Source organism: Heloderma suspectum, chromosome 1 (assembly GCF_057233095.1).
Source record: "Heloderma suspectum isolate Gila_16-S chromosome 1, 16-S_ref, whole genome shotgun sequence".
In the NCBI taxonomy this organism is placed as follows: Eukaryota; Metazoa; Chordata; class Lepidosauria; order Squamata; family Helodermatidae; genus Heloderma; species Heloderma suspectum.
In genome coordinates this window covers 318,473,515-318,493,245 of record NC_139458.1, presented here as the reverse complement: position 1 = coordinate 318,493,245, position 19,731 = coordinate 318,473,515, and the positions used below count along the sequence as shown (strand labels likewise).

General features: G+C 43.9%; 1 protein-coding gene across 5 annotated transcripts in view; it reads left to right on the top strand.

Moving 5' to 3' along the window:
* The first annotated feature begins 6,862 nt into the window (after nt 1–6,862).
* Nucleotides 6,863–19,731, top strand: part of HACE1 (HECT domain and ankyrin repeat containing E3 ubiquitin protein ligase 1) — a 57,796-nt gene continuing 44,927 nt past the window's right edge. For all 5 annotated transcript variants that reach the window (XM_084827191.1, XM_084827189.1, XM_084827190.1 and 2 more), the window contains exons 1-7: nt 6,863–7,096; nt 9,965–10,019; nt 12,412–12,501; nt 14,433–14,537; nt 17,063–17,138; nt 17,839–17,970; nt 19,251–19,333. In XM_084827191.1, the coding sequence (XP_084683317.1) occupies nt 7,021–7,096; nt 9,965–10,019; nt 12,412–12,501; nt 14,433–14,537; nt 17,063–17,138; nt 17,839–17,970; nt 19,251–19,333 (617 nt within the window). In that variant the 5' untranslated portion in view covers nt 6,863–7,020. The remainder of the gene's footprint in view (nt 7,097–9,964; nt 10,020–12,411; nt 12,502–14,432; nt 14,538–17,062; nt 17,139–17,838; nt 17,971–19,250; nt 19,334–19,731) is intronic.

Genomic DNA, 19,731 nt, shown 5'->3' with positions numbered 1-19,731 from the left:
GTAAGTGGCCGTTTGATAGCTTTGATGCACACATGGCAAAATCAAGATTTACTGCATCTTGGCTCAAATGATTCAGTTTCAAAAATCTTCCAGTTCCTAATGACTCCCAGTCCCACCATGTATGTATTCATTCAAGTAGCCAGCCAACTCTCACACACAAGATGTTTCCCCAGTGATACATTAGTTTAATCTTCTGTATTAAACTGGTTGTCATCATCAACATCTCACATTCCTCCATCAGGAAAAATAGGGAACAGAACGCCTCAGCTCCTTACATAATTCCTCTGTATTTTTAAATCTAGTCTAAGCTCTCTTTATGCCCCACTCAGTATTGCTGTGCTGCAGGTTCCAGACCCTCCATGTGTGGGGTGCATCACAACAATTGCAGTAGGGCACCTTTCCCAAATCTGTTGTCCTCCAGATGTGTCAAACTACAACTCCCAGCACCCCCTAGCCAGCCTACAGCTCCCATAATCCCCCAACCAGCATGATCCCCCCAACCAACATGATTGGGGGATTATGGGAGCTGTAGGCTGGCTGGGAGAGGGTGCTGGGTAGGTGAGCTAGGGGATTATGGGAGCTGTAGGGTGGCTGGGGGTGGTGCTATAGGACTATGGGAGCTGTAGCATAGCTGGTTGGGGGATTATGGGAGCTGGGAGGTGCAGGGAGTTGCAGTTCAACCCATCTGGAGGGTGCCGGGTTTGCTGCAGTAGGGGAAGCTCCAGCTGCCAACTAGGGTGGACTCAGAAGCACAAAAGCAGAGGGCACTTTAGGGTGCTGAGCTGCTCTTGCCAGCTGCAGGTGGGGGATTGAGAGTGGCTGTCCCTGCTGCGGAAACAGGATGGAGAAGGCAGGCAGGAACTGGCCATGTGTCACGCTGGCCCAGAGTGTGTCTGGTGTGTGTGGAACAGGAGTGCCACCCAGAGCAACAGGCAGCATCTTTCCGACTGATGCTTCATGTGAGTGAGTGGGCTGTTCACCTGTGGCTATGTGGTGTGACATGTTGTGTGCATGGCTAGGAACTGCCATTATTCTCTCCCCCTCCCACCAATCCCTTAGCCCCAGCTGCAGACAGCTGTGTGCACCCTTTGGAGTTATCCCATGCTCAAGGCAGCACCTTTCCCCATCCATGATTTCCCTGCCCTTACTTTCAACCCAGCCTGACTCCCCCTTTCCATGCCTGGTGTGCTGGCTTGCATGGCCAGGCAAGCACACAGCTTAGACTTGTCCTTTGCAACCAGTAAGCTCTTCTCCTTTGCCACCACTTCCACTCCTAACAGGCCAATTGGGAGGAGCCGGGAAGATCAGAGCACTGAGGGAAGCTGCAGCCGCAGCCCTGACCAGCTGCTCAACCCAGCTGGAACCTAGCTTTTTGCGGTGCGTGCTCACTTTCTTTGAGTGGTGGCAACTTTCTGAGAACTGTGGCTCAAATAAATTCAGGGCTCAGGCTCATGTGCCCATAGCTAGAAGCACCCTAAGGGCACCTGTGTTAAGCTGTTACAGGAAAGACATCTTAGCACCTTGTGCCACCTAACAGATTTATTATGGCATAATATTTCATAGACCTGGTTTGCATTTAATGACAACCCAGAGTACAGGTTGAGTATAGCCTGTTGTTGAATCGTGGGTTGTTGTTGAATCATGGGAACTCTACACTATGGTTTAACTATGGGTTGTTAACCACAAACAACCCAGGGTGTCTCTACATAAGTGATTTATTGCATGCTCATGATTGCCACTCATAGAAGTTTGCAGGTCCTTTACATGATGTTGTCAACCTCCAGGATGTCTCCTGTGCTTTCCCCCATTTATCCTGCTTTCAAAAGGATCGGAGATAAGATGGATTTTTTTTTTTTTAAGTGGGATATCACCAGTGTAGTGCTATAATTCAGCCACTAGGTGCTGTTTCATTGAAAAGTCCCCATAAGGCTGCTGAGAAAGGGTATTTTCAATTCCATGTCACATGTTCAGTGTCTAAAGGAGTCCATCCTAATCGTGCCACAGAAATGGAAGCAGGAAGCCCTGGTAAGGCTGCAGGATTTTTCCATAATGTACAGAAGTCCCCAGAGTTCACAACCCAATAACAAATCATGGGTTCTCTTCCTGGGTTGTTTGTGGTTAAAAACCCATAGTTAAACCATAGTGCAGGGTTTGCATGTGATGACAATCCATAATTTAAAAACAACCCACACTTAAATGACAACCCATACTCTGGGTTGTCATTTATGTGTGAACCAGGACATAGACTAGAGCTCACTTCATTTAAAAAAAAAAATTAGGGCACAATCCTATCCAGATAGGTGGCCACCTTCGAACTTGGAGGCGACCGCCTATCCAAAGCAGGGCAGGAGAAGCATGGAGGGGATTGTTCCCTCCGTGCTCATCCTGCCTTGCATTTTCAGCTAGACAGCTGATTGTGGCTATCTAGCTGCAGGAGGATGGAGTGGGGGAGGAGGCTGCTGTATGACACATTGGATGTGTCATACAGGCATTTCCGCCCTCCCTGCCTTGGAACGCCCCCAGACACTCTCCTCTTTCGCCACTCCGCACTCCTCTTGTGAACATGGAGGGCGGGGCTGTTCCGCACTGCCTCCGAGGCAGCACGGAAGTGCGAGGAGGTCAGTTCTCTGAGAACTGACCTCAGAGCACGGGCTCCAAGGTCGGTTCCTGGAAAACAGGATATCCTATGGCTGTCTAGCCGCTATCTAGCAGTCATAGGACTGTTCCCTCCAAGTTACTTTTAGGCTGGCTTTGAGGATGGAACCCTCTCAAGGCGGTGTACAAGATCAAAACTACACAACGTGGATAAAATAAAAATCAATAAAATGGAAATGACCAATAAAACCTAAGACACCATAGTGAATCAATGAAAACAGATTGGTCTTCAGAGCTTTCCTGAAGACCTGCAAAGAAGGGGCCTGATGAATCCCCAATGGAAGCTGATTCCAGAGATGTGGGGCCACTCCTGAAAAGGCTCTCTCCCTTGTACTCACCAATCTAACTGCCCTTGCTGGCGGGGACATGAGAAGGGCTTCTGTTGATGACTTCAAAGTGCAGGCAGGCTGATAACGGGAGAACACTTGTTGATGTGACAATAAATGATTAGTCTAAGATGGCACAATACTGTTTGTTCCTCTTTAAAAATAGTATCTGGTGAGCACTTTGAGAATTCTAATAATAACTGGGCTTGGGATAATTTTCAGATATCTATCTTTGCTGTTGATAGAGCGCGGGGGCCATTAATGAAATGGAATATGAAATACTGCTGACGCTTCTGCAAGGCAAAAGAGAGGATTGTCTATTGACATTACTTTGTTCATCCTTTTTGAGCAGACTGTACAAATTGTGATTGGCTGTCTAATGCTAGCAGTCCTGGATGTTTTATTGCAAGGCCATTAAATTACCTGCATGTGCACCCAAATAATGATTTTTATGTTTGAAAATTCAACAAACAAATATGGATGAAGGCATGCAGATTAGAGGGTGCAGGCATGTCAATTTAATATTTGAAGTCATCAAGCGTTCATAAAAAGGAAACCTCAGTCCAAATGTTACATGCCATTCCATTTCATTTATGTGGGTGAGGTGGTAGAAATGGCAACATGAAATAATGAAAGGCAGTGCAGGAGTGGCGGGGTAGGGGGAATCTATCACTTTATATCATCTTTGTGTTTGATGGTGCCATAGGACAGTAGGGCAGCTACCTTGTTCTTTGCAATCAGTGCAGCTACTTTGAGAAGAGCTGACAGTGTGTCCTGCAAAGGCAGTGCGAGACTAGCTTTCTCCTGGTTTCAAAACTGAAATGGCAGTCATATGTACCAGTAAACTGAACACTGGCCATCTGTCTTGCCCTACGCTCATTTTTGTATTTTTAAAACACTGCTTGAAAATCCACATGGAAATATCAGTTGGTGCAAAATGCTGCTGCTAAAATCTCGATTGGGGCCCAGCACTGAGATCAGATCATGCAACCTCTTTATTGTACCAAACTGCATTGACTTCCAGTCTGTTTCTGAGTTTAATTCAAAATGCTGATCATTACCCTTAAAGCCCTAAATGGCTTGGATGAGGGTACTTGATGAACCATCTTTTCCCATGGCAAGCTGTCCATCCTCTCAGATCACTTGATGCAACCCTCCTATGCATGCCACGGCCATCTGAGGTACCGTTGGTGACAACGCATGAGAAGGGTTTTCTGGTGCCAGCACCCCATATGTAGAACTTCATGTCCCAAGAGCTTGGATGATCCTCATTTGCGTTCTTCTGTCATTTCAAGACTTCCAACAAGCCTTTAATTCTGTTGATGTTTATGTTACTATCTGTTCATTTGGCTCTTTGAGTTCTTCTAATGCTGTCTTTAGTCTGGTGATGTGTTATTGGATTATTTTAACTGATAGGGATTAATGTTGTTTTTATATTTGATATTATTTGTTGTACATTGTTAGCTGCTTTGAGGGGGAAAGCAAAATATATCTGCAGAAGTTGTTGGATTGCACCTCCCATAATCTCTGACCATGCTGGCAGGGGCTGATGGGATCTGCAGGACCACATTTCCTCCCGGTTTACATGTTCTGGGAATTGCTGTACCTGGGGATTCAGGGGGACTAGGAAATGGGAATGCAGAGTTAGTTCATACATTACATAGAAATAATGGACCATTACCACCAACTAATTGCCCTGTAGGAAAGTTTCCAGGAGAGAGTGAGTGAGGCAGGTGAAGTATACCTTAAAGCCTGCTTCACCTGCACATTCCCATCCCCACACAGGTGGTGGGGGGGAGGAGAATAATCATATTTTATAATTATATTTTATTAGATTTGAATAAAATATAAAATATAAATTATATTTATATTTTAATATTATTTGTGATTTTATTAACATATCTTCTTGTTACTTGTAAGCTGCCTTGAAAGGATTTGTATCTTGAAAGGTGGGATATAAATAATTGTAACAAATGAATTAAATAAATAATATCCATTTTAGTATAAATACAAATAAATAAAAATGTGCATACTCTTGTCCATTCATTCATTGACTAATTTCAAAAAGAAGAAACCCCCCTTATTTTAAAGTAAAAACACTGCTCCAAGGATGGAGGATGTGGAGGGTTTTTGTGGGGGCCATTAAAAGGGCAAACTGATCAGTACCAAGCACAGCGGATTTCTGCTTGAAACTTAAAGAGCGTTCCTCCCCACCAGCAATGCTCAGCTGTGATGAGAATGGCATGTCTGGATCAAATGCAGAGCAGTCCCATTGGTTTAAAAGAATTATGCCTACCATCAATCTATTTCCCCCCCTCTGTAGTCCTTTATTTTTGTAATCTGGAGCACTTCCCTAAGAATAGCGCTGGACTCTGTGCCTGTCAAGTTAAGTGTTCCTTGCCCAGCCACACTTTGACAGGGATTTTTTTTCTTTACTAAAGCAGGCTCATGCCTACTTCACAACTGCATTTTTATGGATACACACAGTACATTTTATATCATGTATGCAGACGACAGATAAATGCTTCTGGATGTATATACCATCCAGTTATACATGTTAAGGACTAGGATTAACTGTTGTAAACCAGGTCCAACCAAGGTGTTACTTTTAAGCTCAAGGGTCACTGCCACTTCTAGAAGTAATAATAGTAGAGGTTTTCTGAGCATGTACAAACTGCTGTCTCCATTTTACAGAAGTAAGGACCACAGTCTGTCTCATACTCATATGGAATTCTAGCCTGCTTGGACCCTGTCATTTCTCTTCTCTTGTTTATAGATCTAACCATAGTTATCCCTGATGCTTCAGATCCGAGAATATGGCACAATAATTGGACAAAGTTAATCCACGTAGTGAGATTGTGGTTCCAATCCTATACACACTTACCTGGGAGTAAGGTCCATTGAATTTCATGGGATTTACTTCTGAGTAGACATCCATAGGATTGCACAGTAAGTTTAGGCTCTTTACTTCAACTGGTGAGTTTATTTGACTTTAAGTGTTCCTCTGTCGCGCTCTGTCGCAAGATACAATCTTCTGTTGTATCTTGAGACCGTACAGTGTCAACAGTTTGCGATCTGTTTGGGAGGTTATTGACTAGAAAAGCGGTATATAAATGGTTAACACAAACAAACACTAGGTGGGAAAATAGTCTTTACTAACGTTTTAGATACATGTTGTCCATCTGTGTGCTGTTTATATATTTTTGTGTAAATGGTTTTGCATTTCATATAATGTGTTTTAATGGTTTTTAATGTTTGTGACCAGTCCCTTGGACTGCAAGGAGGTCAAATCAGTCCATCCTAAAGGAAATCAACCCTGACTGCTCATTGGAAGGACAGACACTGAAGCTGAAGCTCAAATATTTTGGCCACCTAATGCGAAGAGAAAACTCCCTGGAAAAGACCCTGATGCTGGGAAAGATTGAAGGCAAAAGGAGAAGGGGACGGCAGAGGATGAGATGGCTAGATAGCATCACCGATGCAGTGAATATGGACTTGAGCACGCTCCGGGAGAGAGCGGAGGACAGAAGGCCTGGCGTGCTATGGTCCATGGGGTCACGAAGAGTCGGACACGACTTGACTGAACAACAAAATGTTTGTGACCCTCCCAGAGACCTTCGGCTACGGGGCGGTATAGAAATATAATACATGAATGAATGAATGATCGAATGAAGGAAGGAAGGAAGGAAGGTGTAGTTGAGGCGCGAGGCCAGCGCTGAGGCAGGCTGAGAACAGCAGCGTGGCGAACGCTGCAGTTCTCCAGACACCTTGGAAAGTATGGGCAACTTAAGGGCGGAAGCTAACTTCCAGCGGCATTGCCCGTTTGGGCATGCGCCTCTCCATGGGGTCCCCACCCTATGGCTTTCCTCGACCAGGAAGTTGGCGCGTGCGTACTGAAGATGACGCGGTCGAGGACCCGCCGCGCTGGGCTCTGGTTCGCGGGGCGCCCGTCGCCGCTGGCCGCGATGGGCTGAAGGGGGAAAGTCCGCAGTTGCGGGCGGGCAGCGGGCAACGCGGCGGCGGCGGCTTCTCCCCGAGGATGGAGAGAGCCATGGAGCAGCTCAACCGCCTCACCAGGTCCCTGCGCCGTGCCCGCACCGTCGAGCTGCCCGAGGGTAAGAGGCGGGCGGGAAGGGCGCCGCGGGCGCGGGCTGGTGCCGCCTTGCCTTGCGTGGGGGAGGCCGTGGGCCGGGAAGCCCCTGCGGAGGGGAGGCTTGAGGACGCTAGGAAGACCGCGGGGGGGGGGGCATTTGTGGGACGCCTGGGGCTAGGCGAAGGCTGGCGCGAGGCAGTCGGGCGGCAGCGCGCGGCTGCCGACCGCGCCACGAGCTGCGAAGGCTCAAGGCTTCCTGCAAAGTGCGGCCTCCAGCCTGGAATCCTCTTCCCCTGGTCCCGAGTGGGTGGGGAACTTGGGGTAGGCATCACTTGTTGGTAAGGGAACCGCAGTCGGCGCATGCTCGGAGGTACTCTTGTGGCCACGTGCCTGGACTAAGCTGTGGTGTTAAATCCACGGTTCTGGCTGGTGCTGTCCGGCTGAGCAGAGCCGAAGTGCGTGTGTCAAGCGCGCGTGAGGGCGGCTGGGAATTAGAGCAAGGACGGATTTTTCCGTGCTGTTTCTCTTCAGGGGACTTATTCCATATATTTACCAGGGTTTAGGCTTGGAGTATGTTTTTAGTGCCAAGGTTTAACATAGCCCGTGTGAAGTAGGGCCTGTAGCGAAGTGGTAGGTTCAATGTGTGGCATGACGAAAGGCCTTGGGTTCAATCCCTGCTATGAGTGCTGAACCTCCTTTACATCGAAGGCTGTATTCTCTTGAGGGTAAGCTGTCAGGTGGGCAGGACCAGGGCCAAATGTGGATGGGGTTACCCCTTTTTCTGTTCCTTGTTTTCTTTTTTTAACACCTCCACTTCTCTCCCTTCCTGCCCAGCAGGCTGCCAGGAAGGGCAGGGGGCACAAGTTACTTTTGGCGGGTCTGAACTGATCCTTTGGGTCTGAACTGATCCTTTGCAGAAGACTTTTGAAATTAGGTTGAGAGCCATGTGAATTTAGGTCCAGGGTTGCCCATCCCTCTTTTAGGCCGTGGAAAGCTGCTACCAGTCAGTAAAACAATAGTGGGCTAGATAGTTATTTATTTTGTACATTTAGACCAGGGGTGGGCAAATCATGGCCCTCACTACACGTTTTGGCCTACAAGCTGCCCATCCCTGATATCCCTGAGGGGTGGTCTGACTCAGTATAAAGCAGATCCATACAAAGTAATAAAAATGGTGCCTTGAGAATATGCAGACTCATTTTCCTTCAGCAGTAGGTAACCACTCATCTGGTTTTAGAAGAAGGGCTTCCTGGTCAGCAGTGTCATGTCCGGGCTTGACCCTAGCATTACTCACATTGGAAAGCAAGTACTGTCATCTTTTTACTGAATATGTGTAAGGGAAAAAGTTTGAAAGGATGTAGTCTAGGGTTTCTTCTAGCACCACTTTTATATTCAGTAGTATGACCACTGACAAAAATAAAGCTTGTTCCTTGCAGAGGTCTTCAATGAAGTAAGGTTTTTATAAGAGACCTTTGGAATAGTCGGGTGATTGGTAGGTTAGAAGGCAAGGGGATAATAGAATTCAGGGTAAGAGCATTGTGGCTTCCTTCCCGTTTTATTGTCTTGCATCCCTTTCATATGTAAACATGTTAGCCTAATTGAGTGACAAATGACTAGGGGTGTGTGTGGTAGTGACAATAAAACATACACGCCTTGGGGTGCAATGGCACTAAAAATAAAATGATGACATATTGAAAGAGGAAGTTTTACTTCTGAATTACCAGGAGTGTTTCTCAGTCGTTACTATCTGCACTTACTGTATGTATGTGTACGTAATATATGTTAAGTAACACAGGGTGCAATCCTATGCTCTTCTGAACACAGGCTGCTGAGCAAACATGCATAACATTGCACTGTCAATGAATATGGCATTGTAGCGGGGGGGAGGGGAATTAATTACAGCCCTTGACTCTGCCCTTTTCTTTTCTGTTTACTGGAAACTTTTAACTTTCCCTTCATATCCCTTTTCTTACCAGTTTCCATTTGTTTTAAAGTTGGCTTCTGAAAAAAAGAAGATCCTTTCCAAGTGACAACTTCACAGCTCCTACCTGTACTCAGATTGTTTCTGTTGATGAATAGCTTTGCTATTCTTACTTCCCTCTTGTTAATGTAATAGTCTCATTCCATAGCCACTTCAGAAATCTCTGGAGTTAAGGATGTTATTCAGCTGCAGAATCAGGTAGTCTCAAGTGAATTGATTTATTTGAAGAATTCTCTGGAAATGTAGTGGCGAGGAAGTTGTTTGTTTTAACATTAATTTAGGGCACAATCCTATGGGGATAGGTGGCCGCCTCCAAACGCAGAGGCGACTGCCTATCCAGTACAGGGCAGGAGAAGCATGGAGGGGATCATTCCCTCCATGCTTCTCCTGGCCTGAGTTTGCGGCTAGACAGCTGATTTCGGGAAGGGAAGCTGCGGAAAGGCGGAGCAGGGGAGAAGGCTGCCAGATGACACATAGGATATGTCATACCAGCATTTCTGCCTCCCCCCCCCCCGGAACGCCCCTTTTTGGCTGCTCTGCGCTCTTCTTCTGAGCGTGGGGCTGTTCTGCGCTGCCTGCGAGGCAGTGCGGAGGGAGGGGGGAGGTCGGTTCTCCAGGAACTGACCTTGGAGCGCGGGCTTCGAGATTGGTTCCTGGAAAACCACATATCCTATGGCAGTCTAGCCACTGACTAGCGGCCATAGGATTGCTCCCTTAAGCATTCTGTACTATTTGGTAATCTAATTAACAGCAGTTGATTGATGTGAGAATTTACTGACTGTAGCCAGACAAACCTTGTTATTTCTGTCTGTGGAGAATTTTTGTACATGCTTCTATGGTGGTGCAAGAATATTGGGATTATGTTTATGCCTCATATTGTATCATAACTATAATTTAATTTCTACACAGATAATGAAACTGCTGTCTACACTTTAATGCCAATGGTGATGGCTGACCAGCACAGGTAAGTCTTCATTTATAGACATGGAAGAAGATGCACATTTCAGTACATCTAAGTCAGGGTCCTCAAACTTTTTGGAAATTTGAGAAACTGCTGTTTGCACCACCACAAAATGCCTCCCACATAGGATTTGGCTAGTCACACAGTGGCTGCCATTGGAGCCTGGCTAGTGAAAGGACAAGTAAGACTGCAATCCTATGCATGTTTAGACAAAAAAAGGTCCTACAACTCCCAGTATTCTCTAGTCAGCACATCTGGCTGGGGAATGCTGGGTGGTGTAGAACTTTTTCTGTCTAAACATGCATAGGATTGCAGCCTAATCCAGCCAAGTAACAGCACAAGAAGAGGAATGGTCTGAACTCCAAAGCCATCCACACTTTTGACCCCACAGAAGCACAGCAAAATGCTTTTTCACCAACGACAAACTAGTGAGGTGGAGAGACAATTAATCTCTCATCTGAGATCCAGTCTGTCTGTCTGTCTGTCTGTCTCTCTCTCTTTCACACACACACACACACACACACACACACACACAGAGCAGTTCCTGCTGTCTTCTATCCCACCCATCTTTCCTTTCTAATGTTGCGATCCTGTGCATGCTTACATGGAACTAAGTGGGAATTACTTCTTAGTAGGCCTACATAGGATTGATCTGCTCATCTTATCCCCACCCACAAACCTTTTCCAAACCCCAAAGGAAAGGAAAATGCCCTAGTCCAAAACGAAAGAAAAAGTTTTCTCTACCTTGAAACCAGGCTCAGTCACTTCATTCCTCACCTGGCACTCCTACCTTCCCCTCTGCCATCAGAGCCCCCACCGAGGAAGGGTGTGTGTGTGAGAGAGTGAGAAAAGGGAGAGAAAGAACAAGGCTAAGGGCTGGGAGGGGAGAGAGACAATGAAATAAACAAGTGGTTGGAGAGAAAGATCAAGGCTTGAGAGTGGGAGTGGGGAGAAACAGTGAGATAAAGGGACAAAAGAGCAAGGCTAGGGGATAGGAAGGGAAAAAGGGCTAGAGAAAGGTAAGGAAGAGAAATAGCGAGTTGAAGAGGTTTGCAGGAGGCTAGAGGCTGGGAGTGGAGAAAGAAAGCAAAGGGAAAAGGACTGTGTGGGTGGAAGAAGATTGGGCAGGACCAGGAAGCAACTTTTTCTTTCTCTTCCTCCCTGCCAAATCGCTGATAAGTGGCAGGTTCAGGAACAGGAAGGAGAACCTGGTACCCTAATGTTTTTCAAGTTTTTTTAAAGATTAAAAGTAAGTTTTTAAAGGGGGAAAGGAGTGGAGAGTTGTGGGAGCTGTTGGAGTGTCTGCGGATGCTGCACTGGGGACCCCTGATCTAAATATTTGATTTAAAGTAGGACCACTTCTAGTATAGGACTATACAGAGATGTGCAACATTTGCTTCCTAAGGTGCTTTTGCCTGGCCTCCAGGCTGTTCTTCATCTTCTATGAAATACAGCTTTTACTGTTAAAATTGGAAAGTTTTTTGTCCTGATGGTGACAGGCCTGAAAGAATGTGATGGCCACTGATAGTTCCTTGCTCAAGATCCAAACTATTGTTGAAACAGTCTTTAGGCTAATATAGTTATGGAAGAAACATACATGCTAAACTGTGTTTCTCTCATGATACTTCTTGAAAACATGGCAATTCTTGTTCGTTAAGATGATAATCTGATAAAGTTGTGTAACTGGCAATAGGTCAGAACAGTATAGTTCTTTCCCAGTTACCTAGCATATGATACTTTTTGAATTCCTGTGAGAATAATACACTCTCAATTTCTTGGATAGAGGTAAATAATACATTGAAGAACAAATATAAGTTTAAAATAAAAATACTAATTATCTTATGTCTCTCTGTATGGACATAAAGCTGACGTTTCTTTTAGGACTGTTTTTAAACTTCAGGTGCTCTGTTAGCAATATACACAATAGTGAGAAGAAAATATATATATATATATTTTTACAAAGCTGTGATCTAATCCCCATCCGCAGAAGTATATGTATTTAAGTGGGCATACACTCTCATCTTAAATGTACTACAGTACATGAACATAAATTCCGAGATCCCTGGGGGCTTAAAACCCAGTCTTAAGCATATTACTTGCAAGTGGGCAGCCAGGTGTAGTTTGCATGACAAGCTACATATGATGAAATTCCCTCTTCTATACCACTGTTAGAAGTGCAGGAGCCATGTCCTCTTTTTCACCTGGCCACCCTACTTTCAAGTATTCCCACTGAAGCTGTGAGAGTTCAACTGGTTATCCATGTTTAAACTGGGTGGTAAGTTGGCTGTACTGTATTTTTCTTTTGCAGTACGTGACCTACACAGCAGTATCAATCCACTATTACAGGTAGCTGAAAATACAGCTTTCCTGCTAACTTAAATTTACTTTGTTTCAGATCTGTTTCAGAGTTGCTGTCAAATTCAAAGTTTGATGTCAATTATGCATTTGGACGAGTGAAGAGGAGCTTGCTTCATATTGCAGCTAAGTAAGACAACCTTAGAAGCCTGGGAAATATTGCAGTAATAAAGATTTATATTCTCCAAATCTTTGTTGAAGATACTTGTTTTCAGTTTATTTTTATTTTTTGCCTATAATGTTGAAAGTAATGGAAAGTAATGGTGTTTTTGTTCATGGAGGCAGTTTCTGTCTTCTGAGTCTGGCTAGGTATTGCAGGTTGTCTAGGTATTATATGGACAAAATCTGCCCTTTCCAATGCACCGTTATGCCCCATTGCATTCAGCGTGACAGGCAACATATTAAACTGGAAGCAAAATAACTTCAACAAATAATACATTTAGGGCGCAATCTTTGCATGTTTAGACAGAAAGAAGGTCTACAACTCCCAGCATTCCCCAGGCTGCTGTGCTGGCTGGTGTCAGGGCCTTGTAGGTTATAGCCAGGATTTGATTAGAAGTAGCCTGGAAGGGCTTGGGTCTATTCAGCCTCTGGAATGTCAGAATCTATGTGAGCTTATCTCTGTTGGTGTTCTCAGAGCAGAGCCAAGGGGAGTCACCCAACTCCCTGTCCACCTGTGGTCTGGTCTTGGCAGGCAGGGAGGCTGGAAGCTGTCTGTGAGAACCTGACACAGGTGGGATGGGGTTTGCAGAAGGGTCGCCCAGGTTGAAGCATCATTGCTGGCAGGCTGAGCAGTGCCACCCTATTTAGACAGGGGGCTTGCTGAAAGGCTAAAGGCCCTCGTCTGTCAAGGGATCCGGAGGGGGTGTGTTACAGTCACACCTTCCCTTTTAAGCTGATGCAAAGGTGAAGAACCTTTGCTAGGAACATCTCATCTTCATTGCCCGAAGCCTTCTGTGTTTGGATCCATCATCATCTGGGCTTTTGGAGGCACTCTGCACATGGACTAGAACTTTGGATTGTTAAGGACTTGCCATAAAAAGCACTGTGAGGCTCTTCATAGACTTGAACTCTCATTGCTATGGATTGTGTGTGTCTGTTACCAATTCAGTGTATGGCAGGCTGGGTTTGATCTACGACTTTTGGACTTTCCTCTGCCTGGACATGTGCAGTGTGGAGTTACCAATGTGAAAGCGGTAGCACAGAACTCCCTGCATGTCTGGGTTTACCCTTCCTTTGATCTTGTTAGGCCTTGACCATGTAACCTGGAGTTATCAACAAAAGATCCAAAGTTGGACTCTCTATGGGTGTGGTTTGTTTAGGTCCTTCAAGAAGTTATCCCTTGATTGCCTGATGGGTTCATTCCAGGAAGCATTCCCTTTCCATGTCTGGGGTTGGCATCCTGTGAAAGAATTACCTGGGTTAGCTACCCAGGAATCCAGAGTCCCTTCCCTTGTGTTCAGAACCGTAGAGAATGACAACGGGGAAACCACGTTGATGAGGATCTCGGTCACGGTAGTAGTGTTTAGCTTTGGACTGTTCTGGAATTACGTAGAGCCTATAGCTACTGACTATCAGCTATATGATTTCTGAAGAGTGTAACCATTCAGCTTTTGCTGTGGGATTTCCTGCAATAAAGAAATTTCACTGATTTCGGTTTCCGGTGTCGGATTGCCTGAGCATGTGCGCTGGGGGGATCAGGAAATCTGACAGCTGGGGAATGCTGGGAGTTGTAGGACTTTTTTCCTGTCTAAACATGCATAGGATTGCACCGTTAATTAAATATGTGCCAACTTGTTTAACATGTTCAGCTTTGCTTTTCAGGTTTCAGTAAAATCAGTAAAACACCAGGTTTCAGTAACAAATTAGTAAAACACTAAAAAAATTTTTTTTACATTGACTACTGCAAAAAGTTCAAATTCAAAAGAGTTCTTGAAGATTCAAGCTATAATTTTCAAGTTTGATATAGCATCATTATGCTGTTGGTTCTTCTGGAAATGATCATTTTCTGTTCCAGGTTCTTTGGCCTTTTGTTAAGATCTTTCCAATTTTTTTCCTCAGCTGTGGGTCAGTTGAATGCCTAGTTCTGTTGTTAAAGAAAGGTGCAAACCCCAACTACCAAGATATTTCAGGATGCACTCCACTTCATTTGGCTGCTAGAAATGGGTAAGAGATGTGGTTATTACATTTAGCTTTTTACTCCTGAGAGGTTAAATAAATTGAGGATTCTACCAAGATAAGTTGTACTGCAGGCTCTGGTCTTTTAGTAAGGTTTGAACAGGACCCATGCAGAAGCTCAGATGATATGGAGAGGCTATGCAGCAGCCATGCTTGTCGGATTGCTCTTCAGAATAATGCTTCTGGGTTAGCATTTTATTTTTTTCATCTTCTAAGTATGATGTAAATATGTTGTTCAGTCATTAAGTCATGTCCGACTCTTCATGACCCCATGGACCATAGCATGCCAGGCCTTCCTGTCCTCCGCTCTCTCCCGGAGTGTGCTCAAGTTCATATTCATTGCATCGGTGATGCTATCTAGCCATCTCATCCTCTGCCATCCTCTTCTCCTTTTGCCTTCAATCTTTCCCAGCATCAGGGTCTTTTCCAGTGAGTTTCCTCTTCGCATTAGGTGGCCAAAATATTTGAGCTTCAGCTTCAGTATCTGTCCTTCCAGTGTAAATATAAATATGTAAATATGACCAAGGACTAAAATGTAAAACAACATACTTTGTTTTTTTTGAAGAATACAGACTTAACCATTGTTTAGATTAAATCTAAGAATATAGTTGGCGTCATGTATCAAAATATGCCCAAATAATATATAGAGAAGTTTTTGGGTGATATTTTAGTTTAATCAAATTCAGTGTTAAAAGGAAGTGTTAGAAAAGTTATTCTAGGGTTTGTTATTTTTAAATGGGTAAAACAGATAAAAAAAATGTTTTGTGGCTCAGTATTCCATGATTTCACTTCTGCTCCTACTAATGTGGCCTGTAGATTAGCTTATGATAGTTTATGAATTGAGGCTGATTAAAAAAAAGTTATTTAAAGGCTTGAGGTGTAATCCAATATGCGCTTACATAGAAGTACGATATAGTGAATTCAGTAATATTTACTTCCAAATAAACATCCCTAGGATCAGCGTATCAATGGCTTCTGCACAAACACATAAGGAGAAAATGAGCAGAACCCATATAAACTAGTTTAATAGTGAGTGATCACATGTTTTCAAAGGAAAAAAAATACATTGGTATTAAAGGGAAGGGCCATAGCTCAGTGGTAGAGCACATGCTTTGCATTCAAAAGGTCCTTGGTTCAATCCCTGTCATTTCCAGGTAGAACGGGGAAAGACTTCTGTCTGGAAGACTCCTGTCTGACTAGATGAACCAATAGCCGTGTGAGACAGCTTCCTATGTTCCTACGTACATTAGCTTCCTATTCTGTGGAGTTGTTGGCAAGCTGCAGGCCCTGCAGTTGCCTAGTACAAATTAGCAGTACTTCATAGATCTTAAGGTGCTTCTAGTTGGGGAGCTGCTATCACTAACAATCAAAAGGCATTGTGCAGCTATTCCTTCTTAAGAAAATTCCTTCTGGTGAGAAAAAAAGATGGAAGAAACAGTGAGAAAACACAGGAAAGCTGCAAATTGAAGATATCACTGTCTGGACCTGCCTGCCCCTCTGAAGAATTCCATGAATGAGGCAGTGCAATTGCATAATAAAAGCCTTGCCTAGAAGCACCCCACAGCTCTGTTGATGCCCATTACCAGCACTGCCTTATCTCTTATCTATGATAGGTAAGGCAGTGCTGGTAATGGGCATCAACAGGGCTGTGGGACACGTTCTAGGCATAGGAGCTCTGAGGTGCACAGTGATCTCTCTGCCTGGAAGAGTTTTCTCATTAATTTCAAGGCTGGGAGCTTGTCTGTGTACGTTCCTGTTTGCTCTCCACATGGGAATATATTGTGAGCCCAATCCATACAAATGTGTATGGCTTTCTGCACTGGAACATGCGAGTCTTCTGGGACTGTCATGAGAGCAACCATGTAGAATTTGGTATCCTGAAAACCTTTCCTCTGTTGGTTTACTTATTTAGACTAAGTTAAAAACTAGGAGTTCATAACTTTGGAGCAAAGCTTGCAAATAAGCGGCCTGTAATCTAATTCATACACTTGGGGGACAATCCTGTGCAAGTTTAGACAGAAAAAAGTCCTACAAATCCCAGCATTCCGTAGCAGCTCTGCTGGCTGGGAAATGCTAGGAATTATAGGATTTTTTTTCTGTCTAAACATCCATAGGATTGCGTCCTTAGCCTACAATTATATACACACTTACCTGGGAGTGTCTGTGCTTCTGTGCAGACATGCATCTCTTTGCATGGTGAGGTAGTCATACATGGAATGTACATGTGAGGCAGGTACTGCATACAGAGAATGATATGCAGAAGTTCAATTAGTGTAATATTTTTAAATGGAAAATGATCATGTAAATTAAGCCTTCATGTGTGCAGACCACAATGTAGAGTGCCTAACTAGCAGATTACTATGTGTGCTGGAAGAACTCTTGTGTACTACACCTCACAGAGAGGATTTCCTGCTTAATAATAGTATGAGCCAACCCTAAGAAGCCAACAGAGAAGCTGAGGAAGTCTTGTTTTGTTGGACTCAAGACAGATACTTAATTTATTTTCTACACAGCCAGAAGAAATGTATGAGCAAGCTGCTGGAATATAGCGCTGATGTCAACATTTGTAATAATGAAGGCCTGACAGCAGTAAGTCCTGCAGTTTTGTTTTTATCACCCTGCACTTAAACAATGCTATTGTATGAACACCCCTACATTTTCATATTTTGCTGCTTTGTCTTTTTCTGGTAGTCCTCAATATTTAATGGAAACAACACATTTTGCCTTCTGGAAATTGTACTGGCTAGTGATTCTGAATGGCCGTAGTACTAGATTGAGATGTTGAATTGCTGTATAATGTAATACGTTTTTACACACTGGATTTTACTGTTAAAATGCAGTATAATGTAGTGGCTTTGACTAAACATTTGATCTGGCAGGTGATACGAGAGTAACATGATCCGTTACGATACATTGGTGTAGCAGTTATGCACCATCCAAACATCACAGGTCTTAATGTTTTTAAAATCTGCCTTTCCTTACTTTTCCACTTAGTTGTCCAGTGTGTTATCTCAAATATAAGAGTTTAATAGTAGTTTTGGCATGAGCACTAGCTGAGCAGCAGAATTTTCCCATTCATCACGAGTCTTGCCACCTGAATTTGCATTTTCTTTCTACCTTTTAAAGTCATGACTGCTAACCAATGAAATGCACATATGGAAACCTGTGAGAGAATGGTCCCACTTTCCAATCAGCAGTTTCTCACATTGAGCAGTAACCCACAACATTTAATTATTTACTGAATTTGCTTGCTGAATGTGTTTTTTTCCCTGTCGCTTTCTGTACTCAGATCCACTGGCTTGCTGTTAATGGGCGAACAGAATTGCTTCATGATCTTGTACAGCATGTTACCAATGTAGATGTAGAAGATGCAATGGGGCAGACAGCGCTTCATGTGGCATGCCAAAATGGCCACAAGACGGTAGGCTAATAAACATAACGGACTTTGATCATGGATGCTAAGGCTTTTAATAGTAATAAATCTGTAAGCATTTTGTGATAAAGAAGCCCGTTAACAGGAAACATCAAGAGTTTTGATGTATGATTGAATCTCAACTATCAAGGAATAGTTGCTTGTTCTTGGGGGAATGATGTAACTTTCAGTTCTACTTAGGAACTTACTTAATAGATCTTTGGGGGGTAGGGTATGGGATGCCTTTAGGGCTATGCCCTCACAAGGCATCTTCCAGTTTATGAAACACTACCCATCAACAAGGTGAAAAGCATATCAAAACATACCATAAAACATGTTGTTTACAATAACATTTTCAATAACAATTACAACACAGCATAATAAGCACAGTTAAAACTATTTTCAGCCCATGTAAAACAGTGCCTAATACCTAACAGAAAGCGACTTGAAACGAAGGGCTTAATAGTGTATCTGATTCAGTAGTAGACTTATGAATCACACAGGAGACTATATGTTTTTCTGCAATGCATGCATTTTGCAAAAGTTAATCAATTGAGACTGATCTTAGATTATATCAGGAATATATAGTTTAGTTTCGAACTGAACCTAAATATGATATATTTATACACATACATATCCTGCAATGGACCTTATTGAACATGTGGGGCATAGTTTATCTGTTGCTTCTTCAGAATTCATTTAGGCTGCAGTCCTACAGAGATAGTGGGAGCTTCTGAAGATGGAGGCTGCTGAGTATCCAAAGCAGGGCAGCTGGAGCATGGAGGCGATCCTTGCCCCTGTGCTCCAGCCGCCCTGCATTTTTGCTAGATGGGCGATTTTGCCTGTCTAGCTGTGGCACTTCCCAGGAGGGAAGGAGACTGGGGTGAGCATAGGAAGCTGTGTAATGCAGCTTCCCCTGTCCCCTCCCTGCCCTACCCCGGGACCACCTCCTTTTCCCTGTCTCTGTGCTCCGAGCATGGAGACAAAGCCAGAAATGCACTGGCTATGAGGGGGAGCCCTGTTTCTGATCTTGGATCCCAGAAACCAAACAATCTTATGTCCCCCAGACACTGTCTAAGTACATAAGCTTAGCTGTTGTTCTTTTTAAATCATTTCTCAGTATATGAAACTTTTTTGGTAACTAAAGAGAGGCTGACAATACAGTTCTGTACGTGCCCAGTCAAAAGTAAGTTTCCTTGAGTTCAGTGGGTCTTAGTCCCAGGTGAGTTGCAGCTGAAGGCATACATATTTGTAGGTTTACTTGATTCAGTTTTTTTTCTTCCCAAAAGACAGTTCAGTGTCTTTTAGACAGTGGTGCAGACATTAACAGGCCCAATGTTTCAGGAGCAACTCCACTCTACTTTGCTTGCAGGTATGGCTTGTTTCATTTTTGAACTACTATATGAAATGTATTAAATGTTAAATTCATAATCATATTAGGAAATGGGAAAAATGTTGGTTTAGGTCTTAACCACAAAACTCACTGGATAACCTTGGAGAAAAATCTCTGTTTGCTTGAACATATGAACTACCTTACACTAATTCAGACCATTAGCCCAGATAGGCCAGTACTATGTGCTGTAGTTCACAGTGGTTTTCTGAGGCAGAAATCTTTCCTGGCCCTGCCAACTGGGTTTCTTTCAACTTGTAATGCCAGGGATTGCTGCCAGGGCCTTCTGAATGTGAAGCAGGTATTCTGCCACTGAGCTATGGCCCTTTCTCGTCATCCTTCAGAATAAGTTGATATTTGTGCCATAAGCCAATGTCAAA